Source organism: Scyliorhinus canicula, chromosome 18 (genome assembly GCF_902713615.1).
Source record: "Scyliorhinus canicula chromosome 18, sScyCan1.1, whole genome shotgun sequence".
NCBI classification, from domain to species: domain Eukaryota; kingdom Metazoa; phylum Chordata; class Chondrichthyes; order Carcharhiniformes; family Scyliorhinidae; genus Scyliorhinus; species Scyliorhinus canicula.
In genome coordinates this window covers 97,534,856-97,553,811 of record NC_052163.1, presented here as the reverse complement: position 1 = coordinate 97,553,811, position 18,956 = coordinate 97,534,856, and the positions used below count along the sequence as shown (strand labels likewise).

Genomic DNA, 18,956 nt, shown 5'->3' with positions numbered 1-18,956 from the left:
TGGCCTTTACTTCACTGGTAGCGTGGAGACGGATACTTCTAGTTTGGAGGGACTCCAAGCCCCCGAAGTCGGAAGCCTGGATGTCAGACATGGCGTGTTTCCTGGGCTTGGAGAAAGTCAAGTTTGCCTTGAGAGGGTCGTTGTTAGGGTTCGCCGGGAGGTGGCAACCATTCATTGACTTCTTTGCGGAGAATTAATCATCAGCAGGGGGGTGGGGGGGAGGGTTAGGGGAATGTAGTATAGGGGGTCAATTAGGCAGTTCTGGGTGGAACGGGTTACGGCAATTGCACTATGTACTTTGTTTATTGTACAGTCCTTTTGTTTTCTCGTTCTGTAATTCTACTGTTTACAATGCCAAAAATTACCTCATTAAAATTGTTTATCAAAGAAAAAAGAAAGCCTGGCTAAATCGGTTCCTTTTAAAACATAAATACATTGAGATTGTGAAAAAGTATCTGCAAGGGAAGGAATCCTTTTTGAAGTAATCTTGCTGCAGCAAAACAAGGGGGTTGAAGAAAGAAAGGGCATGAATTCATCCCATCTCACCTAGGGGCATAACAGTTTGGGGTATCCCATCCCAAATTTAACAAATTGTGGCTTGTGCCGAGACAGTTCCCACAGAGCGGACAGAAGATAATAAACTGGAGGACCTCCCTGGGAACTGGTCGTATCATTATTTACCCACCCTATTAGTTATATCCTCAAAGAACTCTAATAAATTTATCAACCACTATGTAAAATCATGTTGACATTGTCTGATAGTGCTATGATTTTCCAATACATTGTTAAGACTTCCTTGATAATAGATTTCATTGTTTCACTGACATCTAATCATCGACCAAATGGCCTTGTTTTCTCTCCTCATCCTTTCTTAAATAGCAGAGTTACATTTGCTAACATTCAATTCTCTGCAACTGTTCCAGCATATTTGGTTATGTGGGGTGTCAACCATGAACTGGTTGAGCTGAATGGCCTATTTCTGGGCTTCATACCCTTTGTAATCATAAACACACATACAAGCATACAAATTAGGTGCCGGAGTAGACCAATCAGCCTCTCGAGCTTGCTCTGCCATTCAATAATAATATGCCTGATCTGACTGTGGCCTTAACTCCACTTTCCACATATCCCCTGTACTATGTTGAATGGTAAATACCTGCTCCATCTCGCCCTAGAAATTTATGTTCAAACTGAGAAGGAGCTACATGCCTTGCCCTGTTTTTAACCAGATACTTATTGAGATTTTTGAAGGCATTAATCAACATAACATTAACTCCATTAATGGAGTCTATTAAAAAAAAACATTAGTACATGAAGCTACTGGATATGTGTAACAGTCTCAACTACATTCACGGATCAATATTTCTGGTCTCATTGACAGCTTGCTAGTATTGAACCTGCGCTCTCAGCTACTCACAATTCAAGTCAAATGTTTATATCTACATTATACTCAGCAATATCCCCCTGTGATGAATGTAGGAATTGTTACATATCATATTGTTGCAGTAATGTTATTAAAGAACCTAGGTTGAGGTACCCAGACTGTGCGCCTGATAAAATGTAATTAAGGAGTCATAAAAGGTGAGATCATGATTGATTACAGCCACTTACTTACTTGGTTACAGATAAAGGACCAATGGGATATTGGTATGATTGCTGGAGATTCCTTGGAGAGTAAATCATTTATGAGGGGTTATATTTAGTCCTTGCTAAGCAGGTCATGTGACACCTTAGTGGGCTACAGATGATGTAATTAATGGAAGGAACCAGGTGTGTCTGCAATTTTGCAATTTGCCATAGGATTTGAGTCTGAAAAGACAGAAGGATTTTAAGTTGAACAGCAGTTTTGACAACTGTTGTTTGGTTGAGCAGAGGTTTACTGAAGCTGCTCTTGAGGGCTGGTTTAGCTCAGTGGGCTAGACAGCTGGTTTGTGATGCAAAATAAGGCCAGCAGCATGGGTTCAAATCCCTGTGCCAGCTTACCCGAACAGGCGCCAGACTGGCGTTCTCAGGGATTTTCTCAGTAACTTCATACTTGTGACAATAAAAGGTTATTATTATTATTATTATGAAAAGAACTCTCTCCAAAGGTCTCTACACAACTGAACATATAAGCCTTGTTTTGTTAACTTTATTTATAAGTGGCATTTGAACTGTATTGGGTTTCTTAATTTGAGTTAGTAGCAGATATAGATAGTAAGTTAAATTTTTTCCTTGTGTTCAAGAGCTGTTTAGTTGATAATTGTAAAACTATTTTTTGATAATAATGTGGTTAATTCTGTGTTTAAATTAAAGTTTATTTCAACATAAAAGACACCTATTGGTCAGACTCATCACTCCTGGGGTATCCTTTCCTCACAGTTCTACAAGTTAAAAACAAAATGTTTTGTGTTCTCATTCGGTATCCAAACAAATGTTGGGGTCTAATTTAACTCAGTGTAAGTTTTATTTCTCATAACTGGGTTCCCTGAGAATCATAGTTATTCTCTCAGTGTAGCATAGTGGTTGGCACTAGTGATTCACAGTGCCGGGACCCGGGTTCAATTCATGGCTTAGGTCACTGCCTGTGCTGAGTTTGCACGTTCTCACCTGTCTGCATGGGTTTCCTCCGGGTGCACTGGATTCCTCCCACAAATCCCAAAAGACATGTTGTTAGGTGAATTGGACATTCTGAATTCTCCCTCAGTGTACCCGAACAGGTGCCAGAGTGTGGCGACTAGGGGATTTTCACAGTAACTTCATTGCAGTGTTAATGTTAACCTACTTGTGACACGAATAAAGATTATTATTAAATGTATTCAACGCATCCATCTCTTGAAAGCAAGATGTGCAGAATTAGAGAAAATTCCAAACGTGCACCCCAATGATATGTGGACGATTTGAATAACTGGTTTCACCCTAGATTCAAATGCTATTGTGAAATATTAGTTAGCAGATTTTGATTTTTCTTGGTAATAATTTAGATAATTAACAATTGTTCTTTAGTTTCACTTTAGGCATTTTTCAGTCTACGGTAACCTCACTTCAAATGATTTCTCCTTGAAGTATTCTGATTCCGTACCTTCAGTTATACAGCCACCTGGAATGAGGGGATACATTGTTATCTGGAGTCAGAACACACTGCTTTTATCTCCTAATCATGGTAAATAATCAGTGGGATGCTCGTTTTCATTGGAACACAGTTATGCTCAGAAATTAATCTTATATCAGCCAAAAAACAGTATGGGCATGATTTAAGGGAAAGGTTTTGAGGGGCTTGATTCAATCAAATGGGTACAAAGTCCCATAGCGAGGGCATTTAGTTGTGTGTTTCCCGGTATTGCTGTTTCCTGGTACTCACAGTGCTGAGAAATACATGGCTATTCAACGAGCTGGCGTTGTATAAGGGGCTTCAACTGGGAATGAGTGGCCGAGGCTGCACATGGCCCCGTTTGGAGCACTGAGGGGCTCCGCTCACCGGAACTCCCCAGTGTAGCGAAATGATCTCCGAGCCCCCCAAAGCGATTCCCGACTTCCCTACAGCCCATATGCACAATGGGAGGGCCCCTGCCCACCCACCACCCACACTGCACACCCGCGTAGGGAACACCTGGCCTGATCGTGCTGTGCAGAAAATGCCAGCTTGGCACCTTGGCAGTGCCCATGTCAGCTAACCATGCTATCAGAGCACCTTGTCAGTGCCAAGCTGGCACCCAGGTGGGAGTTTCACCCTGGCACTGTCAGTGAGTTTCCCACTGCTACCTAACCACACTTAGGTCACTTTTTTGAACTGGGGAGTTTCTGCATCCGATAAATCGCAGGAGAGGCCTCTCGCGGGCATCCTGGCAGCCTTCACACCTCGCAGGATCTATCCAAGTCCTGCGAGGCGTCGGAATGAGAATCCCACCCAAAAGGGGTGTCCTCACTTGGGGGGATGTGAGGTATGTAGGGGGTGCCCTTGCCCATGGCTGGGAGAACCACAAGCTCACTTAAAAAAAATAACATGTAGAGTACCCAATTCATTTTTTCCAATTAAGGGGCAATTTAGCGTCACCAATTCACCTAACCTGCACATCTTTGGGTTGTGGGGGTGAAACCCATGCAGACACGGGGAGAATGTGCAAACTCTACACGGATAGTGACCGAGGGCCGGGATTCGAACCGGAGTCCTCAGCGCCGCAGTCCCAGTGCTATCCACAGCTCCACATGCTGCCCACCACAAGCTCACTTAGAGATCGGTGCACCCTTTCAAAATTGCAGCTCGGTTCTGAGTTTAGCTCCCCAGTGCTGAAAAAAAGGATGGATTAAACTGTTGAGAAATACCCCAGGGCCCTAAAAAGTAACTAAGTGTTGTTTAACCGTTATAGAGCCGGTAGAGCCAGCGGAAAAATCCCTGAAAAACCGACAACAAATGAACTGAGAAATATTTGCATTAAATTCCACTCTTAGAATTTTTTCATCACTGGGGAGCTGAAGGTGCTGGCCACACTGGCTCCTCAGAGATTGGGCTGTCATTTTCAAAGAGTGCCCCGTTCTCTCAGTAAACTTGAAGATCTTCCATGTACTCCATCCACGGCAATGTCACCCCCAACACACATGGGCATTACCCCACACTCCACCAAGTGAGGACACCCCACTATGGGGTCAGTCAGTGCACCCCATCTTTCAGGCCTTCACATGCCCCCTTTCACCTCCCCCTTCCAGGAACCCCTCCCTTCACTACCTCAAACCTTCTGGAGACCCCTTAATTCCTGCCTTAACCCACCCACCCTTCAAAGCCCCCTCATTTCATGACAGTGCCACCTGGGCACCTTGGCAGTGCCAAATGAGAGCCATGGTGCCACCCTGCCTGTCCCTGATCTTGTAGAGGTCTCCAATAGCTGGAAGACCCCCCCCCCCCCCCCCACCCCCCCCAGGTGCCGTTCGCCGATCCACGATTGGGTGGATCAGTACTAATTGGCGCCTGGCACAGGAATCCTTGGGGAGGCTGATAGATGCCGGGAACTGGTTAGATCTGCTGGAAGCATGGTCAAGTGGGTTCTTAAACCCATTTAACTGTGCGAGGTGAGCGGGACCCTGATCGCGACATATTGCGCGATCTGGTTTGTTCTTGCGTAATGGCCGTCGGGAAGCCCGGGGGTGGCCTCTCCCTGCATTTACCAGCTGCGTGCCCTCCAATTCCAGTGGGATGTGGATGGTAGAATGCCCCCAACTGACCTCAGGTTGACCAAGTTAGTGAGAAGTCAGTCATGCTTTCTGCTCCTGAATGACAATATTGCTCTGACTGTGAAGTACTTACTTGCAGGTTGAGTGAAGATAGGAAGCATATCTGATGCCATTGATGATTACATGGCCTGGTGGTACTTACTCGGCTCATAATTGAAGAATGGCAACTTTGACAATCCGTAGGTAGAATTATTCCAAAGCACTGTTGCAGCATAACATGCATTTCACACCTAGGATCCATTAAATAGTCCTTGATCTACACTCAATAATTTCTTCTTTTTTTTAAAAATAATTTTTATTGAAAATTTTTTACAAAATATATAACAACAAACAGTAATAAACAACAATAAAGCAACATAATAAGCATAACACCCCCAAGACCGCAACAACGCATATATTCAGCACCCCCCTCCCCCCACCCCCCCAAACCCGGTAAACAACAAAAGAACTTGAAAATAAATTAAATTAAATAAACAAAGTCAACAACCCCCCCCCCCCCCCCCCCCCCCCCCGGGTTGCTGCTGCTGACCTAGTTCCCTATCGTTGAGCCAGAAAATCGAGGAAAGGCTGCCACCGCCTAAAGAACCCTTGTACTGATCCTCTCAGGGCGAATTTAACCTTCTCCAGCTTAATAAAACCCGCCATGTCATTGATCCAGGTCTCCACGCTTGGGGGTCTCGCATCCTTCCACTGTAGCAAGATCCTCCGCCGGGCTACTAGGGACGCAAAGGCCAAAACACTGGCCTCTCTCGCCTCCTGCACTCCTGGCTCCACCGCAACCCCAAAAATCGCGAGTCCCCAGCCTGGCTTGACCCTGGATCCTACCACCCTCGACGCCGTCCTCGCCACCCCCTTCTAGAACTCCTCCAGTGCCGGGCATGACCAGAACATATGGGCCTGGTTCGCTGGACTCCCCGAACACCTGACACACCTGTCTTCGCCCCCAAAGAACCTACTCATCCTAATCCCGGACATATGGGCCCGGTGCAGCACCTTGAATTGGATGAGGCTAAGCCGCGCACATGAGGAGGAAGAGTTAACCCTCTCCAGGGCATCCGCCCATGTCCCATCCTCGATCTGCTCCCCCAGCTCCCCCTCCCACTTAGCCTTTAGCTCCTCTACTGACGCCTCCTCCACCTCCTGCATTACCTTATAGATATCAGATACCTTCCCATCCCCGACCCAGACCCCCGAAAGTACCCTGTCCCTCACCCCCCTTGCGGGCAGCAAAGGGAATCCCTCCACCTGCCGCCTAGCAAACGCCTTTACCTGCAGGTACCTGAACATGTTCCCCGAGGGGAGCTCAAATTTCTCCTCCAACTCTCCCAGGCTCACAAATCTCCCGTCAATGAACAGGTCCCTTAGCTTTCTGATGCCCGCTCTGTGCCACCCCAGGAACCCCCCATCAATGTTCCCTGGGACAAACCGATGGTTCCCCCTTAGTGGAGCCTCCATCGAGCCCCCCACTTCCCCCCTATGTCGCCTCCACTGCCCCCAAATCTTGAGGGTAGCCGCCGCCACCGGACTCGTGGTATACCTCGTAGGAGGGAGCGGCAGCGGCGCCGTTACCAGGGCCCCCAGGCTTGTGCCTCCACAGGACGCCATCTCCAACCTTTTCCATGCTTCCCCCTCCCTCTCCATCACCCACCTGCGCACCATCGACACATTGGCCGCCCAATAATACCCCGAGAGGTTGGGTAACGCCAGCCCCCCACCATCTCTGCCCTGCTCCAAGAAGACCCTCTTCACCCTCGGGGTCCCATGCGCCCAAACAAAGCTCATGATGCTGCTAGTCACCCTCCTAAAAAAGGCCCTAGGGATAAGGATGGGCAGGCACTGAAAAAGGAACAAGAACCTTGGGAGCACCGTCATTTTGACGGACTGCACTCTACCCGCTAGCGATAGCGGCACCATGTCCCACCTTTTAAATTCCTGCTCCATCTGCTCCACAAGCCTGGTAAAATTAAGCTTGTGGAGAGTCCCCCAACACCTGGCCACCTGCACCCCCAGGTACCTAAAACTCTTCATTGCCCTCTTAAACGGGAGCCTACCAATTTCCTCCTCCTGATCACCTGGGTGAACTACAAACACCTTGCTCTTACCCAGATTCAGCTTATAGCCCGAGAAGCCCCCAAACTCAGCCAACAGCTCCATCACCACCGGCATTCCCCCCACTGGGTCCGCCACATACAGCAGCAAGTCGTCCGCATACAGCGATACCCGATGTTCCTCCCCACCCCGCACCAGACCCCTCCACCTCCCCGACTCCCTCAGCGCCATAGCCAGAGGTTCAATTGCCAGTGCAAAAAGCAAGGGGGACAGGGGGCACCCCTGCCTGGTCCCTCGGTGGAGCCTGAAGTACTCTGACCTCCTTCCATTAGTAACTACACTCGCCATTGGGGCCTCATAAGCAACCTCACCCATTTGATGAACCCCTCCCCAAATCCAAACCTCTCCAGCACCTCCCACAGGTACCCCCACTCAACTCTATCAAAGGCCTTCTCTGCATCTAGCGCCACCACTATCTCCGCCTCCCCTTCAACCGCCGGCATCATAATAACATTTAACAACCTCCGCACATTCGTGTTAAGCTGTCTTCCCTTGACAAATCCTGTCTGATCCTCATGTATCACCCCTGGCACACAGTCCTCTATCCTGGTGGCCAGGATCTTCGCCAGCAACTTAGCGTCCACATTGAGGAGCGAGATTGGCCTGTATGACCCACACTGCTGGGGGTCCCTATCCCGCTTCAGGATCAAAGAAAGCGCCCGTGACATCGTCGGGGGCAAAGCCCCCCCCTCCCATGCCTCATTGAAGGCCCGCACCAACAGGAGGCCCACCAGGTCCGCATACTTTTTATAAAATTCCACCGGGAACCCATCCGGCCCCGGCGCCTTCCCTGACTGCATTTGACCAATCCACCTGACTAGCTTCTCCAACTCAATCAGCACCCCCAGCCCCTCCACCAGCTCCTCCTGCACCTTTGGGAAACATAGCCTGTTCAGAAAGCTCTCCATCCCCCCCCCCCCCCCCCCCCCCCGACCACTTGGAGGAGCTGGACTTCCGACCGGTACAGTTCCTCGTAAAAGTCCCTAAAGACCCCGTTCACCTCTGCCCCCTTCCACACCATATTCCCATGCTTATCCATCACGCCACCAATTTCCCTAGCCGCATCCCGCCTACGGAGCTGATGCGCCAGCATCCTGCTCGCCTTCTCCCCATACTCATAAACCGCGCCTTGCGCCTTCCTCCACTGTGTCTCCGCCTTTCTGGTGGTCAGCAAGTCGAACTTGGCCTGCAAGCTACGCCGTTCCCCCAACAATCCCTCCTCCGGGGCCTCCGCTTACCTCCTATCCACATCTAGGAGCTCCCCCACCAATCTCTCCCTCTCCCTCCTCTCCCTCCTTTCCCTATGGGCCCGGATGGAAATCAGCTCCCCCCGGATCACTGCCTTCAGAGCCTCCCAAACCATCCCCACCCGGACCTCCCCCGTATCGTTGGTCTCAAGGTACCCCTCAATACTTCCCCGGACCCTCCTACACACCTCCTCATCAGCCAGCAACCCCACGTCCAGACGCCACAGCGGGCGCTGGTCCCGCACCTCCCCATCTCCAGAGCGACCCAGTGTGGAGCCCACCCTCAGGATCAATCCCCTGCTCAGAACGAAAAAATCTATTCGGGAGAAAACCATATGCACATGGGAGAAAAAGGAATACTCCCGCGCCCTCCCAAACCTCCAGGGATCCACCCCTCCCATCTAGTCCATAAACCCCCTCAGCACCTTGGCCGCCGCCGGCCTCCTACCCGTCCTTGAACTGGACCGGTCTAATGGGGGATCCAGCACCGTGTTAAAGTCTCCCCCCATGATCAGGCCCCTCGCCTCCAGGTCCGGAATGCGGCCCAACATACGCCTCATAAAGCCAGCGTCATCCCAATTTGGGGCATACACGTTTACCAGCACCACCTTCTCTCCCTGCAGCCTAGCCTTCACCATAACAAACCTGCCCCCCTTGTCCGCCACCACCTCAGACGCCTCGAAAGCCACCCTCTTCCCCACCAGAATCGCCACCCCCCGGTTCTTCGCATCTAATCCTGAATGGAAAACCTGCCCCACCCGCCCCTTCCTCAGACGAACCTGGTCTGCCACCTTCAGGTGGGTCTCCTGGAGCATAGCCACGTCCGCTTTCAGCCCCTTCAAATGAGAAAATACCCTAGCCCGCTTAACCGGCCCATTCAGCCCCTCACGTTCCAGGTGATCAGCCGGATCAGAGGGCACCCCACCCCCCTCCCCCGCCGACTAGCCATAGCTCATGGACTGCTCGCCCCAGGCCAGCACACCCCGCCCGACCCGTTCCCCATGACGATAGCACCTCTCCTTTAACCCCCTGGCCCACACCAGCTCCTTCCTGGCCATTCCAGCAGCAACCCGGTATCCTCCCCCCCCCCCCTCCCCCCGGCTAGGACCCCTCCTAGCCGCGACGCACCCTCCATGGTACTTCCGTGAGCCAGATGACTTCTGCTGACCCCGGCAACTCCCGCCAAAACCCGACCCCTCCCGACATGGGGTCATCCCCCCTCCTGACACTCCTCCTTGGCACCGCTCCAGCGTGGGAAAAAACCAGTAGAGGCCACGTCCCCACCGCCAGCTCCACCCCTCCTGCCCCGAGAGGAAAGCCCGCGCTTTCACACTGCCCCACCCCACCCTTCTGACGCAGCTCCGAAATTCCAGCTCCACCCCATCCCCCAGCCCCATACATAAAAAAAAACCAAACCCCCAACATCCCCCGCATAACACAAAACCATACCCAACAGAACCACCCGGAAACAGAGCAAAAACATGCATAGAAAAAACGTATCAAAATTACAAAAACAGCAACAGCAAAAACAGCAACAACCGTAGTGCACCGGACCCCGCTGCCCCCAAACCCTTGTTCGAGTCCAGCTTCTCCGCCTGCACAAAGGCCCATGCCTCCTCTGGGGACTTGAAGTAGTAATGCCGGTCCTTATATGTTACCCACAGACGCGCAGGCTGCAGCATTCCAAATTTAACCTGCTTGTTATGCAGCACCGCCTTCGTCCGGTTAAACCCTGCCCGCCGCTTAGCCACCTCCGCACTCCAGTCCTGGTAGCTTTGCACTACCGAGTTCTCCCACTTGCTGCTCCTCTCCTTCTTGGCCCAGCGCAGCACACACTCCCGGTCACTGAACCGATGGAATCGCACTAGCACCGCCCACGGGGGTTCATTCGCTTTGGGCCTCCTGGCCAGCACTCTGTGGGCTCCCTCAAGCTCCAGGGGCAGATGGAAGGACCTCGCCCCCACCAACGAATTGAGCATAGTGGCCACATAGGACGGTAGATCTGACCCCTCCAGCCCCTCTGCAAGGCCCAGGATCCTCAAATTCTTCCGCCTCGTGCGAAAGTCCAGCTCCTCCAAGTGGTCTTGCCATTTCTTGTGAAGTGCCTCATGCATCTCCACCTTCCCCACGAGGACCACGGCCTCCTCCTCCCGATCAGTGGCCTGCTGCTGCAACTCCTGAATGGCTGCCCCCTGGGCTGTCTGGGTCTCAAACAGCTTGCTGGTAGTCGCCTGCAGGGAGTTCAGCAACTCAGCCTTCAGCTCCGCAAAACAGCGCAATCCTCGAATCCTCGGGTGCTCCGCCGGCCGCCATTTTGTCCTCCTTCCCCTGCTTTTTCTGGGGAGCTGCTGCCGCCTTTTTCTTTGCCCCACTCCGGGTGCGCACCATAAATTCCGGGGAATGTTCCTCCAAGCACCTTCCCCCACCGGGAATCATCGAAGCAGCGCCGTTTGGGGCCCTAAAACGGGCCCGAAAGTCCTTTGATAGCGGAGCTGCCGAGTGTGCGGCTTAGCTCCGCATCACTGCAACCGGAAGTCCATACTCAATAATTTCATCCACTTTCCAGTGATGATTAGAATAAGAAGGACCACCGATTCCACCAGTACCTATTTACCATCACTTCCCTTTATCAACATAAAAAAAAATCAATGGAAACATGATACAACCATTAGCATTTACAAATATTGAACTATTCACCATGGTGCTTGGGTTAATGGATAAATATAAGTGCTGTTATGTCATCTTATATTTCTACAAAATACAAACCCAATGTGAGCAGCCAGCGAGGTGGATTGCTGTTGGGAGTATGAAAAGGATGATTCAGATATCTTGCTATGTCACACTCGAGAAGTTGTGGACTGTGATGGTCCTACCACAGACTGCGACAGCTCAGTGCATGCTTCAGCAATATGGGCTAATTGGCAAGTGTCAGACAATGATGGAGCAGTAGGAGGTCAATGCAACAAATTGGTACATGGTAATAGGCGAGTAAGTTTCCCATGTCACTTCCTCAGGACCTCTGTTCAGCCCATCTAGTGATCTGGTGGAAGACATATTTCTGGACATCAGGGACACCCTGCAGTCTCCTTTAAGCCTTGAAACACAAAACCACCACTTTAGCTACCTAAGCAGCTGCTGTGACCTCAGCTAGTTGGTATTGGCCAACTTTTCCATGCTTTCAGGTTCTCCATCAACCTATAGACCAAGGTGGATGCCAACTCCTCCATCTCATAAGCCATGACCAGTAGGCTTCCTGATGTGTTCGCCATTGCACCAAGCATTTGGTTTGTTGCACTAAGTTGTTCTCTGAAACCTGACTTTGTGAGGTCCTCATCTGTCTCTTCCATCCTGTATGGGCTCAGTACATTCCATTGTGAAGATCCCACTTCTGATTTAGCCTCTAGTTATTTGTGTTGCTGGTTTCTGCTCTAGTAGCTACAGACACTGGATTTTCACAGTAACGTCATTGCAGTGTTAATGTAAGCCTACTTGTGACAATAATAAAGATTATTATTATTGGGACAGCACGGTGGCGCGGTGGTTAGCATTGCTGCCTCATGGCGCCAAGGTCCCAGATTCGATCCTGGCTCTGGGTCACTGTCCGTGTGAAGTTTGCACATTCTCCCCGTGTTTGCGTGGCTTTCGCCCCCACAACCCAAAAGATGTGCAGGGTAGGTGGAGTGGCCATGCTAAATTGCCCCTTAATTGGAAAAAATGAATTGGGTACTCTAAATTTATAATTTTTTAAAAAATAATTTAAAATCATTATTATTATCAAGATTATTAACTGTATTGACAGCTATGTTTCCCTGTGTTTGAGATGCCTCAGGTGGTTCAATAGCTGCAATATTTGTCCCAGGTGAAAGTAGTACTTGTGAAAGACACAATAGTGTCAGGTATATAAATGTAATGTGTAGCTAAGGTGGATTAAGTGCTAGGATTGTGATGTTGGTGGTGGTGCAGTTATTGAGCAAGATGGATTGTTATCTTGAGCATTTCAAATCATTAAATTTCTTGTGGTAGAATCATGGGGCTGGATTCCCCATTATTGAGTCTATGTCCCCATGCTGGCCTCAAAACTGTGGAGTTTTACTCCTGAAATTCCTGCAAAAAAGTGAAACAAATTCATAGACCTGCAGGGGGCTAGCAGGGACCCGGAATTAATCTCGCAGCTTTTGCTGCAGATCCGATACCCTGCACTGTTACATTACTCGTGTGGTGAATGAGATTCACACGGTATTATAAGTTACCAATGTCACTCTGTTCCCAGTATATATATGTATCAATATTGTAAGTGCAGTTGCACTACCTGACCACCAGGGGGAGTAGCTCTGGAAGTACTCGAGAGTTTGTACTGGGCTCCCCCCTTGGCTCCGCCCAGAACTCCTCCCCCTGGAGCTGCTGTATAAAGATCCGTGCCACAGAGTCAGCCAGCCAGTTCGCCGAAAGTTCAACGGCTAACAGGCTGGCTCTGTTGTAAGTATATTAAAACCGCTATTCTAATCCTACAAGCACGTGTCCGTAGAATTGATGGTTCCATCAATTTAATATACTTACGAAACAGTCGAAGTAAATCATGGAAGCAGCCCTCAAGCCCGGACGCCTAGAACTCGACCCGCAGGATGCAGAGGCTAAAGAAATTTTGTACCACTGGCTGAGATGTTTTAAGGCCTACCTGGCAGAAGCCAGCACCGCTGGAACAACGGAGGAACAAAAACTCAGCCTACTGCACACGAGGGTAAGCCACAGAATCTCCACACAGCTAAATCCGGCTGGTTCTTACACCGCAGCGCTGGCGATATTGGACAAAATGTACGTTAGGCCCATTAACGAGGTTTATGCGCGCCACGTGTTTACGACTCGCCATCAGCGGCCTACTGAAACGCTAGCCGAATTTGTACGGGAACTGAACAATCTTTCTAATGACTAATTATCAAGCTGTTACCGCGGCTGAACATAGGGAGCTTGCTGTGCGGGATGTTTTCGTAGCGGGCCTTAGATCTAACTATGTGCACCAAAGACTGCTAGAAAAGGGGGCCCAGGACTTAGATACTACTGTGGAGGCTGCTACCACTATAGAAGTCTCCTTCCGCAGCCTCACCTCGTTTCCCGCGGACCCCGCGACCTCATCGTGGACCCCCGACCAACAATCCCCCCAGGCCTGTGCCGCACGGCCCACCAGCTACCGCGCTGCCAAAGCCAATTACTCTGCTGCCCCAGCCAGCTACTCAGCTGCTCCAGCCAGCTACTCAGCTGCCCCAGCCTGCCATTTCTGTGGCCAATGCCAGCACCCGCGGCAGCACTGCCCAGCCCGATCCGCGACCTGCAGCAGCTGCGGGAAGAAAGGCCACTGTGCCAGAATGTGCCTCGCGAAAAGGGCCCCAGTTTCTAACTCCCCAGTAGAGAGAACAAATCGTTCCCAACACCAGCGGGCCCGCGGGGCCCGAAACGCTGCGGCCTACGCCCCCCCCCCGCCACGTGCGATCCATGGGGGCCGCCATCTTGGCAAACCCCCACCATGCGGCCGGCCACGTGCGACTCATGGGGGCCGCCATCTTGGACGCCATCTTCCTCGCCGCTCACCACGTGCAATCCACGGGCCCCATCTGCATCTCCATGCTCAGAAAGCTCATCTGAAGACTACGACTTCCCCGGGCACTCATCACGCGGCCCGCAACTCAGCGCAGCGATCCTGCATCAAGCTCGCCAGAACGTACCGGCATCTACTCGACCGGACGCCCACTCGGAAGACTACGACTTTCCCGGGCACTCATCACGCGGCCCGCATCTCAACGCGGTCACCCTAGATCAATCCCGCCCCAAGCACCTACGAAGTTCGATTGCGGAGGTCCAGATCAATGGGTACAGCACGCCCTGCCTCTTTGACTCCGGGAGCACCGAGAGCTTTATACACCCAGAGCTGGGGCACTACCACGGGGGTCTCACTTCCGGCGTGGCTGAGGACACCAGGCCCGGTTCTCCTGAGGAAGCACGTCAGGGGGCACAAAACTGACCCCCTTGTTGAAAAGGTGCGCCTCCTCCATTCCAACCCCCAGTACGCATTCGTGGAGTTCCCGAACGGTAGCCAGGACACAGTATCCCTTCGGGACCTGGCACCCGCTGGATCCAGCCCCCCCTACCCCCACTGAGGAACCCCTTACCCCGTTCCTTATGCTGCCGCCCCCTCGCGCCTCCGATTCCGTAAGCTCACCCCACCGGTTCCAAGCACCAGCACCAGCCCGCCCCCAGTCTCCGGTCGAGCCAGAGGTGTATGAAGTTTGGATGAGACCCGCCCCGGAGTCTGCCATCGTACCCCAGCTCTCAACACCCATCCAGCCACCGCAAGAGGCTGCAACCCCGGTGCTCCGCAGATCGAAACAAACAATTCGTCCACCGGACAGACTAACTCTGTGAGCCTCCACCCCTGCCGGACTTGATTTTTTTCACAGGGGGTGAACGTGGTGAATGAGATTCACACGGTATTATAAGTTACCAATGTCACTCTGTTCCCAGTATATATATGTATCAATATTGTAAGTGCAGTTGCACTACCTGACCACCAGGGGGAGTAGCTCGAGAGTTTGTACTGGGCTCCCCCCTTGGCTCCGCCCAGAACTCCTCCCCCTGGAGCTGCTGTATAAAGATCCGTGCCACAGAGTCAGCCAGCCAGTTCACCGAAAGTTCAATGGCTAACAGGCTGGCTCTGTTGTAAGTATAGAGAGCACTATAGAGAGCATCCTCTCGGGCTGCATCACAGCCTGGTATGGCAACTGCTCGGCCCAGGACCGCAAGGAACTTCAGAGAGTCGTGAATACCGCCCAGTCCATCACACGAACCTGCCTCCCATCCATTGATTCCACCTACACCTCCCGCTGCCGGGGGAAAGCAGGCAGCATAATCAAGGATCCCTCCCACCCGGCTTACTCACTTTTCCAACTTCTTCCATCGGGCAGGAGATTCAGAAGTCTGAGAACACGGACGAACAGACTCAAAAACAGCTTCTTCCCCACTGTCACCAGACTCCTAAATGACCCTTTTATGGACTGTCCTCATTAACACTACACCCTGTCTGCTTCATCCGATGCCAATGCTTATGTAGTTACATTGTATATCTTGTGTTGCCCTATTATGTATTCTCATGTATTTTCTTGAATTCTGTTCAATTCCCTTTTCTTCCCATGTACTGAATGATCTGTTGAGCTGCTTGCAGAAAAATACTTTTCACTGTACCTCGGTACACGTGACAATAAACAAATCCAATCCAATCCAATCCAATCCAAGTATATTAAAACCGCTATTCTAATCCTACAAGCACGTGTCCGTAGAATTGATGGTTCCATCAACTCGGTCTAGTAATATGTATCGTTACTAATTGCTGTTGATGCAGATGGTCTGATGGTGTGATCCTGAAGAAACCACGAGTCTTCAACTTAAAGCAAACTAATTTATTCAAGTAACGATTGATTATATCTGAGTTCGACACTCTACAGAACTATCTCTAGAAATCAAGTAATTAAATATGATTGTATTAACTGATGATTCACAACTATAAATGCTAATGACTGAAAGCTATTTATCATACATTACTGCTTACTAAACACTCCTGGGATCAAAGAGACCAAGATCCTCTAGGAGCTGATATTGGGATCTAGTGATGCCCTCTCATGATAGTGTTACAGTTAGATGTTATAATTAACCTTTAGATATCTCTACATATACATATCATTACGTGCACTTCTGGCTCAGAGGTCAAGTATGCGTATGACGGCGGCCTCCAGCGGACTCAGACCGTGGAGGCAGACCCAAGAAAGAGCCCCCCGATCAGCCGGGTGGCTGACCCTCAAACCCTGTACATTAATTCCCTGGCCAACTATGAGACGCCCCCTGGTTTCCGATCCGCCTGCCCCCGTCCAGAGTCCGCAGCCACCACGCGAGCATCCCGACCAGCAATAGCAGGTTAGTTCCACGCTGTCGGGAACTTGGCTGGTCAGGGGCGGAGGATTGCTGAGCGGGCCTCTGGGAATGACCCCACAGTGGCGCGCCATACTTCCCGATGACGCTGATTTTCGGTGCCTGGAGAATCGCCGCCCCAGCGCAGGTCACGATTTCGGCATCGGGGCAGAGAATCCAGCCCATGGCCTGGTTCCAGAGCTCCTAACTGTCACCCTCCAGGTGATCTCCACCGACAGAAACTACAAATGCTACCTCTCTGGTCTATTTTCTTCCTTCGACTAGAAGTCTTTCTTCCTCATCTGGCTATGTCCAGGAAATGCAGTGCCATGTTTGAAAACTTGGGCACTCTCTCTCAGTCTTTCATGATTTCCCACCAGTGGGAGTGGGTGAGTGCAGAATTCATATATATCTCGGAAAATTATGTCCACTTGGCACTTGAGTGCCAAACCTGCAATTGTTGGTTTCAGTGCCTGCAGATAGATTTGAAACATGGTGATCAACAATTAATTTTTAAAATTTTCAAATACACCCATACTGGCCGCCATGGTTGGATGTCCTGGCCATGAAGGCCACCAGCCACCCACCCTATGTGCTGCATGAGTCCGACAGGCGAACACTGTGTTTTCTGGCTTTCCCCCCTCCCTCCCCCCAGGAAAAGTCGGCGTACCATCGCTGTGAGAGGGAAAAAAAACAGAGAGGAACCACCGAACCTGATGCCCCTCACTGCAGCTGAGCAGCGGGCACTGGACCTGATCAGTGGGCCTGGGAAGAGGGCGGTCACCAAGGCAGAGGTTGGTATTGGGCGAGCAAGTGAGACCCCGCTGAATTGCGTTTTCCCATGGCATGTGTGTCACCACACCCACCACCACCCCTACACCACCAATCTCACCCCCCCACACTGCCCCCTCCACCACCACCCGCCACACCAAACCCACAGTCCATTCATGCAGCCCCTTGCAGAAACGGGCGATGCGGCAGTCCCCTCTGGTGCCCCTGACCCCAACCCATCCCCAATCCCAGGAGGAGAGCAGCGAAGAGGAGGAGGACATGGACACCGATGGGAGCCCTCGACCCACAGTCCGAGACACGCTGGAGCACCAGTCCGGGCTAACACTGACTTCCTGTCACATCTATCTCCAACACACTCCCCTATCCCAGAGACACTCACTTTGGTTGCGCAATTTATTGAAGAAGCTCCTGGGGCACTAGCTGGTGCGCACCACTTGCGTGCCATGATATAATAGATGGAGGTAGGAACCCCTGTGGGGACGGACGGCTAGGCCTGAACCCAGGGACGAGCTGCCGTCTGGATGGGTTTTGGGCTTCTGGAAAGATGTCCCATCGATAGTGGAGATGCAGTCGGAGAGCCAGGGACTGCTTGAGGGGGTATCGGCAACCATCTGGCACCTGCAGGTGCGGTTGGAGGAGTCTAACCGAAGGAGGTGGTGCCAATCATGCATGCACTTCTAGGGATCGAACTAGGCTTAGCTTTAGGGCCCAACCTGTTTCGGTGCTGTCAGAAGCATGTGAAGGACAGAACGGGCCGGCCACAGAGTGGGCGTATGTGGCTTGGGGGGAGCTGGGTGAATGTTGGTGGTGGGCGTGGCTCAGGGACCCCAGTTCAGACAGCGCTCACCGCTCGTATCCCATCCCCATTCCCACCCCCCCCCCCCACCCCTTCATCCGCACCTCCACCACCTCAAGAATGCAATGGGACCATGTGATAGGATAGCCGCTCGTGTGCAGGGATCACCCAGATGAACAGTGGAAAGTGCCACTGTGGGCAGGAGTCAAACGTTGTCGAACGATGCAGAGCATCAGCTCTCATCCCAGAGTGGGTCGTCATCATCCTCCATCCCAGGGGCAGACTCGGTGTTGCTGCCAACCCACGACCCACACCCTGCAGTGAGGCAGGTAGGTGTCATAATATACATCTATGTATATAATGGAGTGCAGGCAGGCAGTGATTGACACACAGGATGACCAGTAAGCACACAGAACAGCGCAGCCAATCACCAGACAGGGCACGACCACTATAAAGCCAGTGGGCACCAGTTTTCACACGCTCTCGGGACCCAGCCTCTGAGACAGTCAGAGTTCGTGAGCTGGCCAGTGCAAGCATCATGTGGTAGCTAGTAAGTCTGGTTAGGCTAGTATCAGGTTTCCAGTCAAGTCAGCATAGTGTCAACCCACAGTTGAACATGTATAATAGTTTAGATGTTAAATAAAATCGTGTTGCATCCTATCAAGTGTTGGAGGTCTGTCTCTCACTACACTGCATCAAGTGGAGTCCACATCGACCCAGCCTACCCAACACATCATGGTACCAGTGAGTGATGCTGAAAATTGACGGACCTACCTTGAGTGAATCAGCGTTGACCAGCAAACAGCCATCCGGTGACATGGAAAACGTCTGCCCTCCTCCGCAGCTCCGCATCGCTG

General features: G+C 51.4%; 1 protein-coding gene across 1 annotated transcript in view; it reads left to right on the top strand.

Moving 5' to 3' along the window:
- LOC119953484 (cation channel sperm-associated protein subunit delta-like) overlaps positions 1-18,956 on the top strand; it is a 760,311-nt gene that overhangs the window by 307,656 nt on the left and 433,699 nt on the right. The window contains exon 9 of the mRNA XM_038777815.1: positions 2,986-3,142. Within this exon, the coding sequence (XP_038633743.1) occupies positions 2,986-3,142 (157 nt within the window). The remainder of the gene's footprint in view (positions 1-2,985; positions 3,143-18,956) is intronic.